At 43.7% G+C, this 24,492-nt stretch overlaps 1 protein-coding gene across 2 annotated transcripts in view; it reads left to right on the top strand.

Moving 5' to 3' along the window:
• The window catches only part of LOC122168164 (SAP30 binding protein), a 29,449-nt gene extending 8,587 nt beyond the window's left edge, over positions 1–20,862 (top strand). Inside the window, exons 4-12 of one of the 2 annotated variants that reach the window (XM_042833274.1) lie at positions 7,077–7,119; positions 13,512–13,600; positions 16,263–16,354; positions 16,806–16,866; positions 17,321–17,372; positions 17,746–17,804; positions 19,029–19,113; positions 19,766–20,199; positions 20,344–20,862. In XM_042833274.1, the coding sequence (XP_042689208.1) occupies positions 7,077–7,119; positions 13,512–13,600; positions 16,263–16,354; positions 16,806–16,866; positions 17,321–17,372; positions 17,746–17,804; positions 19,029–19,113; positions 19,766–19,947 (663 nt within the window). In that variant the 3' untranslated portion in view covers positions 19,948–20,199; positions 20,344–20,862. Of the gene's footprint in view, positions 1–7,076; positions 7,120–13,511; positions 13,601–16,262; positions 16,355–16,805; positions 16,867–17,320; positions 17,373–17,745; positions 17,805–19,028; positions 19,114–19,765 lie in introns of both variants that reach the window. The other variant, XM_042833275.1, reaches the window with a different exon arrangement.
• The last annotated feature ends 3,630 nt before the right edge of the window (positions 20,863–24,492 follow it).

The raw sequence follows: 24,492 nt of genomic DNA, 5'->3' as shown, positions 1-24,492 counted from the left end.
TTTCTCCAAGAGGGAGATAGATCACAGCATTTGAAGCTGGCTTACCTACTTCAGAGCTGCTGGCTCCAGTCCAGCCTGTGAGCTGCTTGGAAGATGAGACACGTCCATGGACATGCTCGTTCCTTCCTCCCCGCCAGGCATACAAGCTGTAGCAGACTCCTCACTCCCTGCAGTACTAAATACCACAGATTATTGACACAGGTGTGGCTTCCTTTTCTCCCAAGGAAGAGCCAGGCTTTTTCTTCTGTTTGTCTTTAAACTTGAAGAAAAGTCCTTTCTGGAGCTGCTTCCCATTGCATATTTCACCTGATAAAGGTCTGAGTTCTTCAAGTCCAGTTCTGTTGCAATTATTTCTGTTTGCTGTACTGAAATAGCCTGTTTTGAATTAGCACGTTAGTGCTTGTCAGAGTGAGAATCTGAACAGTCAGCACAGATGGAGGATTGCCTCAAATACCAACAAATATCAGAAAATAGCTTCTTCCACCTTGCCTGTTATCAGAACAGAAGGATGAAAATCTGCTAAATCTTCATGGGATCTATTCATGGAGGAGGATGCATCCCAATGAGGATATTTTTATGCCTCACTGCTATTCCAAACCTGATGAAGAATTTTCAGTACTACATATTTGGAAAGAAAGCTTGTGCAAGAAGTTGAATTTTGTCACTTCTCTTAAGCCTCAGCTGCAGCAAGGGAAAGGTGCAGGACTTCTTGCAGCCCAGCTTTATTTTGCACTGCAGCAGTCTGTTTAAAAAAATAAAATGAGAGTAGCCTGACACCTTGAGTTATGCCATGTGGTGCCTGTACTTCACCTCTGAATTCCTGTTTTATAGTATGATGCAAAACTGACTTGAAAGCGGGGTTAGTGGGCTCTGCAAATCAAGGAAGCTCTCTGTGAACCATGGTTGCTCCTGGTGGAGACTAGCAGGAGCTGAGCAAGGACTGCATTTCAAGTGTAACAAAGCACATGCACAGAGGGATGATGTGCAAGTGTTAACCTTGGAGAGGCCCTAACAGCAATCCTGTCAAGAAGGAGGAGAGAATAGAGACGGCAAACGCAGGTGGCTTTGGAGCACTACAGTAAGGCAGGCATTATTAATAGTCCCTCAGCTTTTCCAACGAGAGTCTTGGCACCCTGTTCCTTAACTGGAAATTATTTTTGCCATATCTTTGTCAAATATTGAGATAGCATATGCCAGGTGAATGGAATCAAGTTTCAAAGAAGTTATTTAAAGGCTTTTATGCAGTGAAAGCCTCCCTTCTGAAGTCTTTTCTTACTGAAACATTTTGCCAGTTGCCAGGTCTTAGGGTTTTTCAGTGTTTTTTTAATAGAATTGGAATGAACTGGAGGTGTATCTCAGACTTGATTTATCTTAAAATTAAAAAGCAGCGTCAGCTGCACATGGTCTTTGTTTTGGTAAGGATTTGATAAGGATTTAATAAGGAATGTCTCAGGAGTTGACTCTTTCCTGACTTCTTCCTTTTTTCTTTTTGCCTGTGATGATAGTATCTTGAAATAGGCTTGTAGTCTGTGTATCTGCTTCACTGGAGAGGAATATATCAGTTGATTCCCATGGGTAGCTTATTTCTAAGCTGCTGTGCTGCTCTTGGTACCTAGACTATGGTTCCTGCAGTTTTTTCTTAGTTAAATTTCTTATCCTGTAGCAGGCAGTTTGCCCAGAGCTGTATATTGGAGTTGGCAAACAGGATATAGCTGTAGGAAATGGGCTTGTTTCGGGCTTTCTCTTGGGATTCTTCTATCTCACAATACAAAAAAAAAAAAAAAGAAAAACCCCAACAAGGTGGGGAGGGGGGAAATGAAAGCACTGTACTGTAGTTCCCTTGTGTTCCCTTTGTCCAAACTGAAAAACTCTGTGCATTAATATCTTCACTTATCCACTGGCATGACAACAGGACAGCAGTGGGACTGGCTTAATAGTTTTGTGGGTGTCAGGCTAAATTGGTGTCAGATCTCTTTGTCTGTGTGCAGCAGCATCTCTGGAAAAAGAATATGTTGTTGGGTGACTGGAAGATTTCTAACTACTTTGTTTTTTAAATGTATGCTAACTGAAAGAGTGTGGAAAAAGGAAGCTGCAGTGCTAAGTTGGCTGCAAGTCTGGGAAAGCAATTGAGTGGTGGCAAATCTGGCATTGATGTCTCCATTTTTTTTTTTATGGCTTATAACTTAAAATGATCACCTTCTGTTGTCTTTCTTCCCCGTCTCCCTGCTCAACCATTTCTTATAGCTTGAAGTACACCTGTGCTAACAACCTGCAGATGCAACTGCCTCTATGAGAAATTGAAGGTTGGATTTGTACCCTTTGGCAATAGTGCCAATGGTTATGTCCAATGTGAGCTTTGTACTGGATTTATGGATCTTGTTTCAGGAAGGATTTAGCAAGCATTGTTGTAAGTCAGTTCATTCTTTCCATTAAATAAAGCTGTTCTGGGCAAGGCTTTCCAAACTCGAATTCATCAGTCTCAGATTCATATTGTTTTTGTTTCCTTCCGTTGATCTCTGTTCTAACACTGCAAGGACTGTGTTTGGTTGTTTTTCTTCTCCATGAAACCTGAGTAAAGGCTTTTTTAAATGTAACTGAATGGAAACACTGTTATTGAAAAGACAGTCCATATCTCACCACACTGAGATGTAGTGATAAGCCAAAGCGTTGCTCTCCTCCTGTGCAAATGCACGTCCACTTTCTGCTCACTGTTCTTCCTTGACTGATTACAAATCTTGAAAACCTAACTGTCAGACTGGGTTCCTATCAGCTAGGATCTCACAGGCAGCATTGTCTTTCCCAGGGCTTGAAGAAAGCATTTGTCTGGGCTAGAAATGGAAATGGGAAACCTTTTCCTGACTGTGTCCAGGAGCAGTGCTGCAATAACTGTTTCCTGCCATCTGTGAGGTGGTATCTGTGGTGTGCAGAATCACTCCTAAGTGCACAGAAGTTGTGACTTATCTCGGTTGGCCAGTTAGATGTTAAAATTTTATTACTTTGCCCTTAGCAGTTTATGCTCTTCAAAGGCTGTCATTTGTTAGTGTCTGGATCAGGGAAAGGAATCTGTCTCCTGCTTGTCATGCTGTCCTGAAGTCCTCTCCCAACTTGGATCTGAGCTGCTGTGGCATCCCTTGGCTAACTCCAGTCGGTCTGCTGGAGCAGAGCCATCTGCCTTCAGGGCCTTTACCAGCTGATTTTGTGAAATCCAGGTTGCCAAATGAAATCATCTTGCAGAGTATGTGGAGAGAAAAATGCAATACTGCTTTTTTTTTTTTCTTTTTTTGCTTTCTTAGGGGTCATCATGTAATACTAGATGGAATAAAGAGGCTAGAGGAAAAAGAATGAGCAGGGAACGCCTTTTTCTTGCATGGGCTTTGTATTTCAATGATGTTGGAGATAATTTTCAGTGTAATTGATGCGTCAAGCTGACTTTGTGTAAGCTGTGAGAGCCTGGATGCTAAAGTCAACTCAGAGGTGCTGCTGTACAGCCTTCAGAGGTTGGGTTTGTGAAAACTGTGCAGTACTGGAAGGGGCTGCCAGTGATGTCTTAACTGTGCTTTCAGTGATCAGGATCCAAATGGAATAGAACCCAGTAAGTAATGTCTGGAGCTCTGGGATACTTGAGGGCTCTAATAGCTTTTGTAAGCTGACTCAGATGGAGAGATTTGATGTAATCTTGGAACCACTCAGCTATCTTCATATTAGATACTGGTATATAGGACTGGATGTTGAAGTAGCAATCTCTAAAGAGATAAACTTGCCCTGAATGGATCTAGATAGTTTCCCCAAGTCCAGTTATATTCTAAATGTTCCATTGTTTAAAAGCCTTGGCATTGCTTTAGAAATGTTATCTGTGCATAGTATACATCTTCCTTCTCACAACTAAAACGTAGCTCTGCAGTATTAATTGTCCCTCATTACCCCCATTTACTGATTTTTCTGTCTCATTGAACCACAATATTGAATTTGATCTGCAGAAAATGTTTGGTTTTTTTAAGAAATTCTGTCTCTTCTTCTGATCAACTCATTATATTTAGTGTTTGTCCAAGACTTAAATTAGCCAGGGAAAGTGTAAGGAATCTTTTTGGGAGTGTTACTCAACCAAACGTTTGACTGTTGTGAATTCCTGGATCTTCAGCAGGTGCTGAGAGGTTTGAACAAGACTTCTCTTAAACCTCTTGTCTGCCAAGCTGTATGTCTGCGGTCAGGCTGTTGGTACTTGCCTTGCTATGGTGTTGGACAGTAAACCAAGCAAATACGAACAGATGCTGTAGGATGAGTCGGTCAACCCTTTGTTTTTGGAAGGCATTTGGGAGGCTTGAAAGCAATCCAACTTAATGAAAAGCTGTGCTGATGTCTTCAGCTTGCTAATGATGGAGCAGTGGGTGAAACTCGTCAGTAAGCAAAATTCATATCCTCTGGGGAGTGAGGTGTGGCTATAATGTTAGCAAGTTTTTTCTCCTTTGTTTGATGTAGCTCTAGGGCTTCTAATGTCTTAGCTTTGACCTGAGGATGTATGGACTGGACTTGCTTGAGTGGCTGTGGTGGAATGAGGGTAGGCAATGTGGGCAGATGAATGCACAGCAGCAGCTTAAGAAGGCTGGCTTTAGTTGGCCTGTTGTACACTGAGTGGGCTCGTGATGAAGCTCTAAGATTAAAAGGTTTAAGTTAAAGAAATATGTACTTCTAGTTGCAGGAAACTTACTGATTCCAGAAATTCATGAAACGTGCTCTTCAACACATCTTGCTCTAGAGATTTGTCTAGTGTGTGGTACGTACCTGAGCAGGTTTGGGCCATCGAATTATCCCTCAGAATACTACTGCGTGCATCCTGTGTGCTGCTCCTGAGACTTGAAAACAGGCTTCTAAAAACTTCAGAAATGCAGCTGATACCCTTGTAACCCTGCTAACAGGCCACGTCAGAGGGCAGCCATGTCTAAAGCTCCTGAATTTGGCCGTGCCGTTGGGTTGCTTGAGGACATTTTTGGTACAGACAGTCGCTTTAGGGATTTTCCTCCTTGATGGCTTGGGCAGGAAAGCAGTGGGATTGTTAATGGAACAAGAAACACAGTGCTGGGTGAAGGTTGGGGATCTGGAGGTGCTCAGGGAAGCAGTCTATTTCTTCTTCTTCCCTCTCAAGTCTGTTCATAACAAAAAATTGGGAAGTTGGCAAAAAGTAATTCAGTTAAGTTTGAAACAATGGCAGCCCTCCTTTCATCCCACCAAATATTTGTTTGCTGTTTCAAACCAAGGTGAAAACCTAAATACGTAGGCAGCAAGTTCTCCCCCCCAGGGAGGTGGAGCAGCCTTCTGACCTAACAGAATCACAGAATGGCCAGAGTTGGAAGGGACCTCAAGGATCATGAATCTCCAACCCCCCTGCCACATGCAGGGCCACCAACCTCCACATTCAATACTAGACCAGGCTGCCCAGGGCCAAACATTTGCTGCCAAATGGGTAATGATATTGCTCCTGGATACAGAGCTACAGATGTAAGGGAAGCTTATGAACCTTTCCAGCCTGTGTGCAACACTTCCATACAATCTGAATTTGTCCTCATAATCTGACAGTTACTGTGGAATCATCTCCATTTCTCTGGTGGTAAAGTGAGGCTCTACTCTTTAATGCTGGGTCCATGGAGGATGCAGCTGGATTCATATCCAGTGCTCCCACCAGAGAACTCCTTCTCATGGCACGTCTTGCTTTGAAATGCTGTTTCTCATTTATCTTTTTCCCCTGCTGTTCTGAAGACCCTGGGAGGAGAAGAGGTGTTGATGTGTTGCATCGAAAGCGTTGGCTTAGAGCGGCTGGAAGCTGTGCTGGGATCCTGGTGCCTTGCCAGCTGGCCAGCAAGGAGATGCGTGTTCCTTCGTGTCCTTTTCTTTTTTCTAAAATAACTTCAGCCTCTTATTGTTGCGATCCAAGCGTACTTAAGGAGAAACAGTGCTTTTCTTCATGAATGACTATAAAAAAAATGCCACACAGCAGCGAGTGACACACAAAGAATTTGTTTTTCTGCTCCGTGAGGGCTCTGGTTTCTCTGGAAATTTTTGAGTTTTCAGTGTGAATTTGACCCAGCCTGTTCCCAGATGCTGACCTCGCTCTGTTCTCCTCACCTTGTCCATCTCTCACCTGACTGGAAATGGAGTAAAGGAGGGGATTTAGAGCCTGGTTACCAAGCAGCGAGGAGACAGCATTTTGTCTGTGTCAGGTTGAATGAATAGCTTCTGTGTTCAGAGGCACTGAGGAATTTTGGACACACAGTCCAGTGAGTCACAAAAAGTCTTAGGGAGGGAGGCAGGGGGAGAGGACAACGTTAGGATACAGCTGATACTATTTCAGAAGCTGAGATGGTATTGCTTGTGACTCCCTTGGGGCTTAACATAAGTACCAAAATGCTTGAATGTTACTCTCAGCCTGGTGAAAGTGTATTTACAAATGTCTTGTCCTGCATAACACTCCTGCTTAGCAGACTGTAGTCCAAACACGTGCTGTGCTCCTGCAATTGAAGCTGCCTTAATTTATATTAATGTAACGAAGGAAGGACTGACTGGTTGTGTTGAAGATCTCTAAACAGAGTATGCAAGTCAATGGTTCACCTTGGAGTTCCTGGCTGAACAGATCAGCTCCTGGAAAGCAGCAGCCAAGACAGACTTGCCAGCAGAACATTCTTCCCAAATGTGAATGCTCTGAAACATTGACTCCTGGCCTGTGCCAAGGGCCAGGCACCAAAAAATGAAGAATTTATGGCCTGATCTGTTTTGAGGAAAGCCTGCAGTTGCTGTCGTTTTTGCAGAATTCAAAAGGAGCTGAGAGTTTGGGACTCAAAGGAACAAAATCCTAATTCTTCTGTTAAATTTAGACTTCAGCTTTGAAAGGAAGTGGTGCATCCTGTTAGGCTTTGACTTTCCATGTTACAAACATTGCTCTATTATCTAATAAAATGCATTTCATTCTTAATTGATGTTCTTTTGTCTCAGAAGTAAGATGTAAGTTTCTAAACAAATGGACAACGTGGCTTGTTAGATCAAAAGTATATTTTAATGGAAATCTGTTTCTGTCCTCTTTCTCCCAGGAATTCTCAGAACTGGAGAAAAGAGATCCTCAGGAGCTAGTTGGTAAGTTTGTTCAGAAGTATTCACTTTTCTTCCAAGTTAGACCTTCTAGGTTCTCCCTTTTGTAAGTATAGAGAAAAAAGAAAACCAACAGAAAAGCATCTTTGCTCTGTCCTGGTGATGCTGTAGTTTGAATGCTGTAGCCTCTGGTGTTTGACATCAGTGGAATTTTCCCAATGCAGTTGTCTTTTAGGAATAGTACCATGCCTGAAAATACATTACATGTTTCAGAGAGATGTAAGGGGTAGCTTGGTTTGGGGCTCATCTAGAAAAACACCAATAAAGCTGTAGCTTTTTCTAGATACTTTTGTGAGAGTTGGCATAACCAGGAGTGAGGGTGGGTGTTTTCCTCTGTGACTTCAAAAATTTCAGTGTAGCAATGTTTAGGTGGAGTACTGTGTGCTTTGTAATGGTTGTTGGAAATTATTTGTGACATCTCATTCACTGCACCATTATTAGATTTGGAAAAAAGTATTGGAAAAATCCAGTGCAGTCAGCTTGAAATAGAAACCTCTGCTTGATCTCTGTGGGGCTGTAAAGTGTTGTTGTATTTTGTGTTGAAGCTTGCACTATCTCACACTAACCCTTTCTTCCTGAGGTTACTTGTGCAGTTGTATGGTAGCAGATGGTAGTACCATAAAAAAAATGGGGAGTTTGGAATTGACTTAATTATCCATCAAGCCAGCTTTTCCAGGCTCAGCTGTAGTATTTCAGGCACACTGTAGTAAATGTAAAATAAGATATGGGGCAGTAAATACTTAAATGCCAAGTTGTGACCCCTAAAGCAGTCGTCACTCTGAATTTTTGCATTTAAGTTCTGGCCTGCCCAGGCTTTGCACCGACCCAGTGCCTATACTGAAATATTGCCCTTTAGAGGGCAAAACTCCTTTAACCAAGTCTTATCACAGAATACCATGGAGATCTTCATCCAGACTGCTCATATGCCCCAAAATTAACATTAGAAACACGGATGAGACAACAGCATGTAGGGGGAAAAAGTACAGAGGAATATCTGAGAACCATCTGCCCTTAATTCTCTGCTTTACAAATGAGTGAAGCTCTGTGCTTGTAGAGCAATGTAACGTTAAGATCTTTCTTCATTCAAGCAGAAGACTCAGATTGCAGTTCTGTCAGTCTACTTTTTTCCAAGTGAATGCTCCATTCAGGAGATGAGACTGAATCTCGTGTATCTCGTGATAACCAAGGCTTGCATGCAGGTTTGAGTGCTTCACAGAGGGCTTACAATGTCAGATACTAACAGGGGACAGTATTGGTAAGTCACAAGCCTGGATTAAAGTTGTAATATAGCTTTCATATCCTCTTCCAAATGTGGCATGCTCAGAACAACATTTAGGCTAGCTTTGTGTAGGTTGGCATACTTGCTGTACTGGACTCTGAGGTCCTTTGCATTAGGCCATATCTTATCTAGTCGAAAAGCAATTGTTGCACTAAGCCTTTTGGTTAGTGTAATGTAAAAATCACTCCCTCCCAGGAAGCTTGAGCTTTTAGAATTAGGAATCTTGAATGGAGAAAGATGTAAGATTTTCTGACGCAAAGCAAATAACTGCTTCAATCTGTATTTTGTTTAATTTTGTTAAAATTTTGCTTAGTATCAGTATGTGGAAGCATAAGTCTCCCTCAGAAGATTTTCAAAATAGCTTTTTCCATTAGAAACTTGTGGGTTTGCCCTTCTCAGATAACCTGACGTTGTTCAGCATCATCATCATTAAAGTCTGTGGTTATGCAGCTGCTTAGGTACAGCATTAATACTGGATCCTGTTTTGCGTCCAGCACTGGACACAGTGCTGAAGTCTGTGTGCTCTGAGTTCATCTGAGCAGTAAATTCAACTGATCCACCTTCCTTATTCTTTTTTTTCTCCTCTGTGAGCTTCCCAGCTGGACCTGTTCACTCATCTGCTGAGCACGTGCAACATGAGCTCTACAGTTGGCACAAAAACCAGCTGGGATGAGCACTTAGGAAACTGCATGGTTGTCTTGTTTCATACAGAATTAATGATTGTACAGCCAAAGCCTGAAAAACAGTGAGGGGAGGTTTGCAGCAGTAACTCCTGTGTGGTTGAGAAGGAAGCATATATGAAATGTTTTTTGATAACTTTTTGCCCCAATGTTTTTGTTTTATTTTTTTAGCACTCTGAAGAGCATGTGATGCTAACAGCATGTCTGCATCTGCTGTTTTCTGCAGCCTTGCAAAACAGTATTTCTATGCTGTTTGTTTTCCTTCTTGAATTTTTCTTTGCAGCATAGTTGTTTACCTTTTGGACTATAAGAAGTGTTCCCCCAACTCTTAGAATATCTCAGCACAAAGTCAGTGTTCAGAGCAGCAGAAAATATGGCTGAGTTGCAGGTCTTTTTCTGCATTTCTCAGCCCACAGAGCAGAAAGGGAACCAGTGTCCTCCCATGGATGGGTGATTCACTGGTATGTTGTTGCCTCCACTTCTTCCCTGTGATTTGGCTGTTCTGGTGCCAGGAAATTAGAAACCCACACACCCTGGTTTATGCCAAGCAGACTTCATTAGAGTGCCAAAGAATGCAGTTTTAGAGACCAGGCACCAGTGGTTTGTGTTTTCTCTAGGGAAAAGCTGTGTCCCTCTGATTGCCCCCTCCAGGTTGTTGCTTGTTTTTATGTGTTTTTTTTTTTTCTTTGCATAGCATAACCTTTATAGACAGTCTGGCACCTGATACTGCCTGTAATCCCTTGCATGCTGCTGCTTAGGCAACCACAAGTGAACCTTGAAGGGGACAAGAGATTTCAGTCCTACCTGGGGAGCAGTGGTATTCGGAAGACTGAAGCAAGATGCTTTACCAGACCTCAAGTGATCAACATCTCAGGGTCCCCAGGTTCAGCCAGCTGCTCCTATGCTCTCTATTCATTTGGTTTTCTCTGCTCTTTATGACTTCATGTTCATCTGTAGGAAGCAGGGTTTGCTTGCTCTTTGCCTGTCTCTGGCATAGCCTTTGGGCTGTGAGCAGTCATTCTGGAATTAACTGAGCACACAGTATGGCACTTTCTGCCCTGCTATGCAATATCTCTGTACTCTTGTATATAGTGTGTAGTTGTATATAGTGGCCAAATAACCCACCTGTCTGAAGCTGACAATTAAATGGAAGCACTATATCCATCTGCCTCCTCAGGATCTGGCAAGCAGATGTCCTCAGTTGTCTACTGAGATGCTGAATGTTTGCTAGGTATGCACTGATAGCTGGCTGTGCTATGGCCCTGTAGCCCAGGAACAGCTGAACATCTCTCATCACTGTCTGCACTTGCAACACAAAAAGTTCCGAGCATCTATTGCTTCTGGTGAGAATTCTTCTAACTTGTAGATCAGCTCATGGAAGGATGCATGAACTGATCATGAGTGGTAGCCACATCCTTCTTCACAAGTAAGATGCTTTCGGTTCCTGGCATGGCACTACCTTGGCTCCTTATGCCCCTGAACCCCCAGCTGGGTTGTGGGACCTGTGTTTTACAGCTTTGTTCTTGTTAATGCTCTTTGCCTGTGCCGTAAATCTGATTAGGGGAAGATATTTACTTATCATGAGCCAGAACTTGGGTGTGCCTGGGGAGATTAATCATGCCAACGGCCAACTTCCTGAGGTCCCCACGTGGAGATCGTGTAGGCAGCGAGCCAGCAATTGCACCAATTGGAATCTGCAGCCAGTGTCACTGCCACTGAGTCATGTAAAAGTAAAGCTTAGATCTGGGCTGAAATAACAGGATATACAGAGCAGTTGGATGCATCCTGTGAGGACACACCTTGGCATTAGCTGACCATCAACAGTGTATAGCCATGGAATGCAGTGCTTGGGACTTGGAAAACACAAAATCTCTTGCACAGGAGCCTGTGGATATTCATACAAGTTCCAGGATCCTCTTGAATGACAATCCATGCTGCCCCTTCCTCTACAGAAGTGGCTTGGTAGGAAGTGGCCGTGAGGATGGCCTTGCTGATACCTTTTTGGAGAAGAAGTTGGAAGACTGCTCAAGGGCATGAATTATTTGCACTTTCTTACTGTATATAAGCCTGAAGGGTAACACTCATCTTTTGCTTCCTAATGATGTGGCTTCTCAAACTGGCTGTGATGTGATGAAATAACTGAGTAATGCTGAATGTTCCTGTGCTCATGTCTGTGCTGGATTTGCCAGGTGGAACATGATGCACGTACAGTGGGAAAGCTGTAGCCAGAAGTGTCCTACTTCATTATGAACTATTGAGATGCTTTCCCCCATCTGTATAATGCTGTGAAATTATTGTTTTCACGTGGCTCAAACAAAAGGGCAAATGAAGACTGAAACCTGGAAGGTTATGGGCAAAAATGTACTGTCTCAGTGGAAGCTTTTGTTCATCCTCCAGTGTCATTTCTGTTTCATGGGAGCTTTGAACTGATTGCTGAATGACTGCCTTGCAGAGTTCTGGGCCAAGTTTGGTACTGTGTTTCCCAAGTTTGAGCCCACAGTGCCCCTACCCATAGGTGTGTTGCTTCCCTCTGGCTTTTCTGGTCATCTGTGAAGATGAGGAGCCAATGAGATGTCCAGGCTTGCTTTTTAGGATATTTATTTGCCTTATGAAATCTGGTTTGTGGCCTTTTTATTTTATTTTTTTTTTTTAATGTTCCTGCTGGTGTTGTGAATCCCTTAAGCCATTAATCAGCTTTCTCCTTTTCCGGAATGCCTGGTGTGCTTTCTATTATGAACACCTCTGTCTATTTGCTACTGTCTCTTAGGGTTCCTGAAATTCTAATTAAATTAGAAGCCATGCCATCCAATCAGCAGTTGTAACTTGCAATAAATGTCTGCCTTGTTGTCACGGAGTTTCCCTGCCTTTCTGTAGGGGCTCTGGCAAGCTTCCTTCCTCCATAGAGGCCCCCTCTTAGTAAATGCCAAAGGACACTTTTTGTTCATTGCTAGCAACCGCTGAAGAATTTAACCCTCAACAACATCTTGTTCAAAGAGAATGAATGGTCGCCTGCCAGCTTTGCATCCCCAAAGGATGTCATCCTTGGTGTCCTTTATAGTCTCCTACATTTTTGTAAAAGACCCAGAAACTGTAGTAGCACTGAACATGTGTAATGTTGATTATCTGCAACCTCAGCTATCTGGTGGTCTGTGCTGGAAGGCAGAAGTGTATGCTGTGCTCAAATGCCAGTGTTTGCCCTTTGGGAACGGCTGGGCATTAAGTCAAAGGAGCTGGACTTGAGTGTGCTGGATTTTTCAGTTCAAGCTGTTTTTATTCCAGCATATATAACTGGGGAGCCACAAATATGAAAGACTTGCTTGATGCAACTGCTGTGCTGGTGTCGGGTCTTTTTTTCCACTACAGACTGTGACTCTCTGTACGAATTATGGTTGAAAACAATCCCAATGGCTGAAGTGTGGCACAGTGCTCTGCTCTCAGACTTCAGCTAGAAAGCTCCCTGGGTTTCCTGTAACTGAGTGGGAGGGCAGCCAGTAATAGAGGGAATGTGACTGTTTCTTTTGCTGATATTTTTGGACACTAATCGTTAGGGAGCAATCAGGTTCTGTAATGCTGTATCCCAACACAAACAGCTGTAGGAAGCTGGCGCTCTGCTGGTCTGTTCTTGGTCCTGCAGGACTATTTGTTCTTTCTAGTAATAGTCTGACTCTAAGCAAGGATCAGAATGCCCCTTAAGGAAATATTAACTTAAGGATGAAATGCAGTTTCTTGTGGTTCACTCCCTACAGATTTGGTGAGGCTTGTTTGCTTCTCAAACCATTTTGGTTCATGTGGGCAGGTCTTGAAGGGAAGAGGATCCAAGCAGGTAATGTCCCAAAAAATGGCAATGAGCCAGGCTGCTCTGTGGTACTCACAGGTATAGGATGCTCACAAAGAATCAGACTGCCACAAGATTACCTGGGCTGTTTAGAGCAGGACTTTGAAGTGTAAATAGAAGACCTGGACTAGCAGAGAGCTTGATGTGTTGTTCTCAACACTGGGTGATAGATGAATGTTCCATGAATATACTTACATTCCTCTGCAGATCCTTTGCCTTTGAGGATCTTACCAACAATTCCAGCTGGAGTAGGGAGTATTCTTGCTTTTTCCAGATCTGCTTTGAGATAAAAAAGGCACCTTAGAATACAACTTGGATCCTGAGTGTGAAAAAGCCACAGCATAAGGTAGACACCAATCCAGCAGCATCCTGTTGTTCTGCCACTGGTTTAGCCTTAGGTTAGTTGCTTCCTGCTCAGCACTTTGAAAATGCCACAAGTACCAGTTAACGTAATTCCAGTTGCCTTTACCCATTCTATTTCACTGTTCATCATACTAGCAAGGGCATAGAATGTTTCAGTGATCTGCATGGCTTAAAGTCCCTTCCACAGTACCAGAACTCATGCCCAGTTTGCTCTCCACAGCTTCTTTTTCAGAGAGAGTGCGGAACATGTCTCCAGATGAGATCAGAATCCCTCCTGAGCCTCCTGGCAGATGTTCGAACCACTTGCAGGTTGGTATAGAAAGTGGAAAGTTGGGAAATGTTTCAGGAGGGAGGGGGGGACGTTTGGGAACTCTGCTCAGTCTTTGTCAACAAGTCAAAAATCCGGCATTATCGCTGAGTTCCTGACCAAGTGAGGTTATGCACTGTTTTTCTTTGTTTGTTTGTTTGTTTGTTTTTTCATTTTGCAGGAATTTTAGCTTATGAATCTCACATTAGCTTAAAGCTAAATTTTTCCACAGTCTGTGTAGGTCATATTTTAAGATGGCTCTTGATCTCATCAGTGAATCAGAAGTAAAGTTTGCTGTGAAGGCTGCTGTCCTCTGACTTCAGCAAACTCAGCTCTTAAAGAGAGAACAAATCCTTGTTCTTCTGCATGGATCTCAGAATCCCCTTACTGGAATAGTTGAGGCAGCATTGACTAGATTCTTTCTCCACCTACGTGTCGCTGGATGACAAGCATTCAGAGGGCATGCTGGTAACCTAGATGCAGCAAAAGAAAGCAGATGTGTGTTTTTGCTGGTTTCACAGAATGGCCAGGGTTGGAAGGGACCTCAAGGATCATGAATCTCCAACCCCCCCTGCCACATGCAGGGCCACCAACCTCCACGTTTAATGCTAAACCAGGCTGCCCAGGGCCCCATCCAACCTGGCCTTGAACGCCTCCAAGGACAGGGCATCCACCACCTCCCTGGGCAGCCTGTTCCAGTACCTCACCACTCTCTGGGTAAAGAATTTCCCCCTGGTTTACATCCAAGTAATCTCAATAACCAACTAAATTGGTGCAAAACTGTCATGGTTTCCTTCCATGAGAGTCTGAAGGTGGAAGACTATTCATCAATTGGGTGTTAATTAACAAAAAGTCTTTCTAGGGACTTGATTCACACCATTCTGAAACTTGCAGAGTAACTAACTGAGCCTCTGGCTCTGATTTTGGGGCAGAAATGGTGATGTTTGTTTGGAGTATTCCCCGTATCCAGCTTGCAGTGTCTGCAGAGGAGTTGGTCTGAGTGTTTGCTGATGGCAATCCTTGGTTTGTGGTCTGAGCAAAATTATGTAGTCTTCTCTATGTAACAAAACTCCTGTCCTAGGAGGAGGGTGAAAGCACCTTCTGCTCTGTTTTCCTATTCCCAACAGAAGGCAAATGAAAGCACTGACTGCTGTTTTCTGCCATTTGTTTGAGATTTAACTGCACTTATTTGCCCAGTAAGAATATAAGTAAAGAATCAGTTCTGGAATGCTCTATAAAGTCAGTTGCTACCATGGAATGGTGATTCAGAATGACTCACCAATCCAGATCATGCTTTCTTCTCCGCTCAGTATACCTGGGCGCACCCATTTGTCCTTGCATGCTGTAGGAGGATTCTATTGTTCTGACATCAATGAGTTAGTGCCTTAGATCTGAGGAATGAACAGAGCTTGAGAGTACAGACACACTAAAGCAGATTTTCTTTCCCTTTGAGAGCAGTTTACAGTGTAAAATCAAAGGAGAGAACTTGTCCTCTGTTGGAGGGTCAAACCACATCTTAGAGCACTTTAAGCAAGGGGATGGGATTGTTCTTCAGATTCAGAATGTTACAGGCTTTTACTGCTAATGTGTTTCTCTTCTGTTAGCTTTTCTCCTAATAAACTATACCTTGAACTTGGTCAAAGGGAATATTCCTTGTTATGAAGGTGACCTACTAGTTTATTTGTGGACATCATGAATGTGACCCGTGTTGCTGCATCCAAGGGAAGGACACAAAAGGGGACACCTATTCAGTGATTTCAGTTCCCCAAATTAGCCTCCTTTTTGCAGATAATCCTCCAAGCTTACCCCATGTGCACTTACCACACATGCACTTCGTGCTGATTTTGCAAGGACCTGGTGAAAATTTATCTTGTGAAGGTCTTTTTTTAATGTTGGTTGAAATACTAGTTTTATAACAGTTCTCTTTTATTCAGCAGTTTGTAAACTCTTAGACAACGGCCAGTTTTGTATTTCAGTTGACTCCCTGTACAGAGGAAGACATTAAGCAGCTTATCTAGAAGAAACAAAGGAAAACTGACTCACCTCTCCCATCTTGAAAGTCTGAAGTCCTGGCTTCAGTGAGATATTCTCAGGAGGGATTTAAAGTGCATTCCTGCAAGTGTTTGGCTGCCAGCATTCCCCACCAGCAGTACCTGCTGATCATGTTGTGTCTGTAGCGCAGCACAGCTTGGCTCTGCTCACCTGTTTCTCAGTCGTAAGCATGAGCCTTGACTTTTACACAGTGTGACCCAGCAGCTGATGTTCAGGTGCCCTTCAGTCTGAAGAGGTGTGGAATGGCCTCTTCATGTTGTGGAAGAGCCTTCATGGACTTCACCTGTCCCTCCTGGAACTAGTTTCTGCTGTCTACTGAAGGGAAGGAGCGTGCACTGATGCCTTGAATACAAACCTTTAAACAGTGAAGCTTTCAGAAAGTGTAAAGACCAATTGCCTTACCCATGAAAGCATGGAGAAGATGCTGTCAGACCTTAAAGCAGGAAGTTTCTGTACTAACCAAACTGCCTAGCCTTAGGGCAGAGGTGGAATCCTTTCTGCATGCAAGGAGGTCACTGGTTCAGTTGTCTTGTTTCCACATGTATGCTTTGATAGTCAGCTGGAACACTCACCCTTTCTGTATTGGCTCACCCTGTAATCTTGTTCCCTTAGGATAAGATTCAAAAGCTGTATGAGAGGAAAATAAAAGAGGGCATGGATATGAACTACATCATTCAAAGGAAAAAGGAATTCCGCAACCCCAGGTGAGCCACCATCTTTTCCAAAGCACCACATAGCAGAATCAAGGAGTTCTCCTCCTTGTTGGAGCTGTAGCAGGAGCAGGATCCTGAGAAAGAAGTATTGCTGCTTACAAAATGGAGAGACGTCGTTTGACTGCAACTGAAAGAGTAAAACTCTTCTCTGGTGCAATAAGCAGATCAGCATTTCAGATAGGTTTTCAAGTATTGTACATGCTCTGGATGAAATATTTTGGAGAGTGTCTGCTGTGGGAGCTGGGAGATGGACCTGAGGGGAGTGGGAAATAATGTGGTTAACAGCATGCTGCATCCACTGCAGCAAGCACAACTGCACAGACTCTAGTTTTACTCTTAACATTAAGAGGTGACAATTTCTTTTTACTAAAAAGCTGAAACATTTCTATTTAAAGAAGGATGAATGAGCTAGAGGTAAACTCTGTCCTTTTCTTGTTTTCAGCATCTATGAAAAGCTGATCCAGTTCTGTTCAATTGATGAACTTGGTACAAATTATCCAAAGGTGAGATGCAGTTTTTTACCTGTCAAGGCAGTGGGTGAAATCTGATGTAGGGCTGTGAGCTCTTGCACTTGGCTTTCCTTAGCCTGCCTGTTTAAAGGTCCTGCAAGGGAACTTTTGTCTGATCCTCTGTACTGAAGTGAATGTTTTCACGTGGTACTGAGCCTCGGTGCCTCCAACTTTGCTTTAATGACTCTGAATAAAAACTGCTGAAGTGTGTACTCCTTTGGGGATGGAAGCTGAGCAGCAGAAGAATGCACGTCTTACTCCCAACATCCTTTTGATTTCGAAGCTGTTTATTCATTCACAGCATAACACAGTGCTATAAAAGCTCTGAAGTACAAGAAATCATCAGTAATGAATATTGTCAGTGAAAAGCAAAACATATTCATTTTTGAGCTAGGTTTTTTTGTATGTGACTATATAGCCCTAATGTGACTTTATTTTTCATCTTTAGGACATGTTTGATCCTCATGGTTGGTCAGAGGATTCATATTATGAGGCACTAGGTAATTCCAGGAAATCTCTCTTCTTCCTGTCCTAATTTAGCTCTTTGTGTTTTGTAGTTAATGAACTGCATTGCAGCCTTCACCTTTAGAAATGAAAAGCATCACATGTTGCTTTTTAACTCTGTCATTCTGGTTGGGTGTGCATGAATGTTGTTGCTGCTTATCAGCCTGGGAAGCATTTAATTCAGTTCTGTGGTGTTTTCATCTGAAATCATTCATTTTGAGCAGTAATGCTTTTTTTTTTTAAAAAAAAAAAAAAGTAGATTTATGGTAGTTTTTATAGTTTGAAATGTGTGATTGCTTGTAGAGTGTGTGAGACAGCGGTAGCTCTGCAGTGTTTCTAGTGCTGCTTGTAACTTCTGTTCTTTCTCAGCAAAAGCTCAGAAGATTGAAATGGACAAACTGGAGAAGGCCAAGAAGGAGCGCACAAAGGTAGCTGTTAAAGCCAGGAGAGGCTGAGATGCAGGGCTTCTGTTTGTTTCCCTGCTGAGTTTCGTTTTGCTGCTTTGCTGGTTTTTGTGATCTACACTCCGTGCTTCATTTTGCCTGGTTCTGCCTTTTCTTGCACAATGTTTTCTCCAAGCTGTGCAGATCAAGTTGTTTGCCCTTCCTTATGGGTCCATTTCTCTAGGCTGTTTATTCCACTGGCTTTGTTCCTGTTTTGTCAGTATTTTTAAGCCAGAGCTCACAACATGGTGTGCCATAAGCCAGTTACAAACAAGATATTCCATAAAGAATGGCCTTTTTCTTAATCTGTGACACTTTGCCTGGTGGTGCAGCCTGGTCGTTTAATTTCATCATACCTCATTGTGAGAGAATATGGGCTTTCTATTCTCTTTGATCTTGCTGTCTTTCTTCTAATATCCAGTAATATTGAGCATACTTTCACTTTAAATGGGAATGTCTGGGCACAAAACATGCATTCTCTGGTACCCCCTAGAAAGAACACAGGGGCTTTGGAAGATCTCTTTCCTGTCCTGCAGTGGTGTTGTGTTTTAGCTAGCAGCTGGCATTGGAAGACTGAAACCCAGCTGAAACTGAGAGGCTGCTTTCTAATATTGCAGAAGTCTCCTTTAAAACTCAGTACCTGGAGGTTTCTTTTTGTGCTGTGCATGCTGTATCTTGCTACGTGTTTTGTTTTTTGGCACAGTAACCCAGGTATCTGATTATGTCCTCGCCCATATCTGCAGTTTTGAAAACTGGGATTGCATGCTGTTGTAGCTCTTGTTGCTAGGTTTCTTGCTATGATGCAGTTGCAGTAAATCATGCAGGTAGGGACTTGTCCTACAAGTTTTTTAAAGGAAAAAACAGAGGCTTTCCTAATGATATAAATATACATTTTAATACCATGATCTGTCCTTTCTGAGTTATTCCTATGCTTGTAACAGTTGACAGACAGATTATCAGACCAGACTTAAGAGCTGAGACACAGGGAACATTGATGATTATGGCTTCAGGATTCTTTGACCTAAGGTCTACATCTTTCTTCCCATGTGCCAGCCAGCTCTGAGACCAAAGTCTCATGTGATGCGAAAGCAGTAGCTTAATTTCTGCAGGGTTTTTTCTCTTTAAAACAAACAAACAAAAAAACCATAAATTAAGACTTTATTTTTTATCTTCTCCCCTTTCTCCTCCTATTTGTGTCTCCTTTCCCAGATTGAATTTGTGACTGGCACTAAGAAGGGCACAACAACAAGTGCTGCCTCTACAACAACCACGACAGCCAGTACTACAGTTGGAGGTAAAGGCCAGTTGCATACATATGTATTAAGCTGCAGTAATGCTGGGATGTGTACTTCATGGGTTCCTGGGACCCCTGGGAGCTCCTTACTGATTGTATAATACAAGACAGTGTTTCTTCCAGGTGCTAGAGGACTAGCTTTCCTCTAGTTCCTGTATCCTATGGCTGTCTTTCTAGAGTGGAAGCCTAGGGACAGTTAGTGCAGTGCTTTATTAGGGTGTCAGGAAATCCTGTGATGTCTGTAGTTGGAGTGTTCTTAGGACTGATGCATCTGTAGAGAACTGGAAGACTGAAAACTTATTCTCTTGCCTACAGCCTGCCTTTTAAACTGGAAACCTTTAGAACTTTAAAGACTGAGCGCGTCTTGTGCCCATGCTGGAGCAACTGGAAAACGTGTGCTCTGTTAAAATTAAACATGCTTTGGGGCAAGGAGTCAACTGTCTCCCATTTGGCTGGAGTTCACATGTAGAGTTTGACTCCTGATTATAAGGTTGTTTTTCTTCCTCAACGTTTATAAGCAGTGCATGCTGAATTGATGTGAGCTGCCTAGTCAAGCAGAGTATATTAAGAGTTGATGAGACAGATTGTTAGGAAAGATTTAGTGCAACTTTTAACACAATGCTAATCCTTGTTTCCTTGATGAAACTTGCAGATGCACAGAAGAGGAAGAGCAAATGGGACTCGGCCATCCCTGTAACAACAATAGCTCAGCCCACCATCCTCACCACTACTGCCACACTGCCAGGAGTTGTCACAGTGACAACCAGTGCAAGTGGATCCAAAACTACAGTCATATCAGCTGTTGGCACCATTGTGAAGAAGGCAAAGCAGTGACCAGCACGCTGGGCTTGGATTTTTGGACTGAATTGTCATCAAAACCACTGTTGTTGAAAGGGAGGGGTGGCTTTCACCTTTGGTAAACGATGACAGGATTCTTTGAAACAGACCACAGCTCTCATTTGGAGGAATGGGGGCAGGAGCAGGCATGCCAGCTGTGTGCGCACACCAATGGACCTCTGCCCACAATGCCTCTCTTCTTGCTTCAGGAGGAACCAGTCTCTGTATTGTGCTGGAGGAAGATGAGATGTATGTTTTATTTGTTGTATTACTGCATTAGGTTCTTGTCCTCCTTGCAAGTCTGGTTTAATTTTTTTTTTTTTTTTTAATATTTAAAAACAGAAAGATAAACAAGCAGTGAGGGAATATCAGCATTATCCTTGTTTATTCCAGGTCGTCCTCAAAGGCTGTTCTTGTGATATGCACCTCCCTTGAACTTGCCAGCTCAGCTTCAAGGGCTGTGAAGCAGAGACTTGGTCAGTGCCCATCCTCAAATGTGTAGCAGAGACTTGAAGCTCAGTCTGCATCTATGAGTGTAGATGGACTGTTTGTTACCATACTGACATCTGTACCTGTGTGCATATCTGTGTGTATCTTGGTGATTACGTGTTTAATAGCTGAAATCTTGAGGTGACTGTACTGAAGTTGTCATGTTACCATCTTTCAAGGATGGAGATTTCTATGCAGAAGCTGCAGAGATTTGGTTCTTTAACTCTTTGGAAAGACCTGTGCAGAAACCTTTCATTCTCATGGGATGAGGTTGGAGTTACAGGAGAGCATCTGGTCCTGGCTGTGATGTTGTCTTTGTTCTGGATAGTGACCTACCCCACAGTGCACACATGGCAGTCACTGCTTGCTCCAATGTTGTGAAAAAAGTATTTTCAGTTTAAAAATTTTATTGTATAAATCTTCTTACTTGTGTTGCAGAAATTATTATAAATATTGAAAGTCTTTAAAAAAAAAAAAAGGTGTCATTCATGTGTCTGCATTTCTTATCTTGGTAAGGGAAAATAAGCACCCATTTTTTTTGTACTTTTGGTTACAGAAAACAGGCAGATATGCAGTACATCCATGGGAGATGGATGCCATGAAGTTTTGTCTTGTTACAGATTTATTCTCTTTTTTATACCTCAGACACTGGAGGAAAAGAGAAAAAAGGTGTTCAATTACCTGGATTGGGAATGGTTTGATTATAGAGGATGTCCTGAAATAATTGGTGACTCAGCTGTTCTCAATGGTGATTTTTCAAACCTGTTCCAGCATCTTAAGCTTCTTCAAAAGTTACTCTCTGTCATCTGGGGTTCCCCATAAAATCTCCATCTGGGGAGGTCAGTCATCCTGAATGGAGCTCAGCAGCAGGTGAGGCAGTTTGCTCACATTGTGGAGGTAGGTGGAATAGATAATTCCACCTTTGAAGTTCTGCTGAACCGTGTGTGGGTGAAGGTACAGCAGGTTTAAATGAAATGAAAAAGAAGAGGCTCCAGCTGCTGCAGGTTTTTGTTTTGCTCTATAGATTAATTGACCAATGGGGCACAAGAATGATCACTGCAATTCATGTAGTCCTAGGAGCAGGGGGTGGGAGGTCTGGGCTGCTGGAGCAACAAACATCCCTCTAATGAATGTCCTCAATGTGTCGGCTGTGAGCGAGTCTGCATGAAACTGAGTGGAACTCAATCTGGCTGGGCTGTGGGCCAACACACAGCAGTGCTGCCTGGTACCAGCTGTGCCAGCCTGTCCTCTGCATCCCATTCCTGCTCCCTGTCTGACAACTGATGGTAAACGCAGAGTGGGAGAGTTTGAATTGCATTCACTGCACCAAATCGACAGAATAAACCTAAGCACTGTCAGCTTTGGTGGGGAAGAGTGTGACTTCATGCTGACTGGCTGTGTTCTGCTGATGTCCTGCAGGTCCTGGGGCTGCTGGATCAGAAATGGTCACAAAGAGAAGGAAGCCATGCAGACAGGATCTTTTAAAAACTCCTTACAATGCCACGGTGGGAAATTGGTTCCTGATTTTTTTCTTTCTGCTTATGTTCAGTTTCTCACTTTCATTGATGACTTGGAAGGGTTGTGTTCTGTGTGAGTAAAGAACTGAATCTGAGCGCAGCAATGCTTGCTCTTGATCGTAACCTGGTGTAACTGTGCTAGATGAAATAGCTTGATTACAGGGAACCATTAATTACACACCTAGTTAAACATGTCAGCACTTGTATCTCTGTATGCTCTACCATATCAGGTGAAGTAAGCATGGGAAACTCTGTAATTATTATATTTTTTGAAAGTAGCTACCAGAACACAGCTGAACGTGAACCAAGGGGATACAGTGGCAAGAGGAGAAAAAGAGCATGACAGAAGAAGTGTTATCAGCTGTGAATTGCAGCTGGGCTCCAGCCTGCTGCTTGGCACCTGGCACAGGGCAAATGCCCCACGTGTTTGGGAAGATGAATCATTTAACTACAGAAGCTGCTGAATGCTGTTTAAGTGCAAGTATCTTACTTGTATCATGCATCCTGACACCCCACCCTTCCTCTTTCCATGCCCCCCCTCCCCATGCCTTCTTGCTCTGCAGTATCCACAGTCATTCCAGACCTTTGGATTTCTTTGTGTGCTCAATGACCAGAGCTGTTCATGGCATGGAATGACAGCATCCAGGCAAAATACTCATCAGTATGGATTGGTCATATTCTTCCAAACAGGCTCTTTGGTGGGCTGAGACAAACTGAGCAGAGGTGGCAGTGGGGCACCTGGAGCAGCAGCTTTAGAGTGACTAACAGGCTGTGCAGCTTGTTCTCATCGAGTATTGTATAGAGAAAGCTGCCCTGAAATAGGAATGATTTGAGTTTTTTCCCTCTCTCCTTTCCAAAAAGCTGAAATAGGGGTGCCAATCATTACATAACAAGCTTGCAGCCAGAACAATGGGTTGTTGCTCTTGTTTATCTCGTGTGCTGCTATCGGAAGCAATACAGATACACAGTATAGAAAAGCTTCTGTGCAGCTGCCGAGAGCATGGCATGCAGGTTGGTAGCTGTGAAGGAGGGAGAGGTGGGATCAGGTGCTCACAAGTGATTTACAGATGAGAAGTACTCTTTCCTGGCCTGTGAGAGCTTGGCCCCCTGGAACAGGAGCATCGGCTGGTCTGCTTGTTAGGTATCTGCCTGGTTGTGGTCCTGCTGAGGGCTGTGTGACCACTGCTGATCTGCAGAGGGCTGAAGGAACCACATTCCTCAGCTGAATGCTATCTGCTGGTCCACCTTCAGTGCCACGCAGGGCAGCTGCCTCCCAGCCCTGCTGAAGTCATTCTTGGCAGCTCGGTTCTGCTTTTGCTGCCCTTCTGAAGCCTTATTCTCCCACCTCCGTGCTTTGAGGTGTTGGTTTTGTTTCCTATTCGCTTGCTGTGATTGAGGGAGCCATCCTCCTTTACTGCTGTTGTGGGGAAGGGTTTGTGCGTCAGGGATTTGCTTTCTTTCCATGCCCCACCAACTGAAAGAGCAGGTGGGGAAGGACAGCCCTTACCAGCCCTGCCTCAAGCTGAAAGGTGAGCACCTGAAGCTATGTTTTACCTGGCCTGCTGCTCTGCTGTCTGTTTGAAGAGGCTGAGGCTCTATAGAGGACGCTCTTGCCAAGGCTGACCACCACCTGCACCAGCTCTGTTCCAACTCTTCATCCTAGCCGAAAACAAACCCAAAGTCTCCTTGTCCTCTTGCTGAGCGTTTACACCAGCGTGCTTAGGCATCGCTGCTGCAGAATAGTTTCCCATCTCTCAGCCTTGCAGTGCACAATGCTCCTCCCAATATTTATACCCAGCTTCCTTCCTTTTGTTCCAAGTGAGAGCCACGCATGCTGGTGCCTTCCAATATTTGGCCTTTGTTTATTTGGAACTACTCTCTGCCTGGCGCTGGACTCGTGCCTTTGTTGCCAGCAAATAGCAAAGCAGGGCTTCACAAGGAAAGGTTTTGCCTTTTCACGCAGGAGGCGTCTGTCTGTCTGTCTGTCCTCTGTACAATGCACATTAGGCAGCAATCAAGACATGGGCCTGCCTTGTAGAGTGCCTGTACCCAGTGAGTGTGCCCATGCTTGTGCCTTCTTTCTGCACAGCTGTAGCACCGTTGGAAGGTGGTTCCATCAGAAGTGGGGTGGCCAGCAGGGGCAGGGAGGTGGTTGTCCCTCTCCACTCTGCTCTTGTGAGGCCCCGTCTGCAGTGCTGTGTCCAGGTCTGGAGCCCCCAGTACAGGAAAGATGGAGAGCTGTTGGAGAGGATCCAGAGGAGCCACAAAGACGATCGGGGTGCTGGAGCACCTCCACTGTGAAGGCAGGCTGAGGGAACTGGGCTTGTTCAACCTGGAGAACAGAAGGCTGCAGGGTGACCTCATTGCAGCCTGCAGTACCTAAAGGGAGCCTACAAACAGGAGGGGAGTCAACTCTTTGGAAGGGTAGATAACTGCAGGGCAAGGGGAAATGGTTTGAAGTTGAGGGAGGAAAGATTGAGGTGGGATGGCAGGGGGAAGTTCTTTACTGTGAGAGTGGTGAGGTGCTGGAACAGCT

The sequence above is a fragment of the Centrocercus urophasianus genome, unplaced genomic scaffold (assembly GCF_019232065.1).
Source record: "Centrocercus urophasianus isolate 14NV4802_14NV808 unplaced genomic scaffold, USGS_Curo_1.0 seq_41, whole genome shotgun sequence".
In the NCBI taxonomy this organism is placed as follows: Eukaryota; Metazoa; Chordata; class Aves; order Galliformes; family Phasianidae; genus Centrocercus; species Centrocercus urophasianus.
Note: the sequence above shows the minus strand (reverse complement) of the source record. Positions and strands in the feature narration are given on the sequence as shown.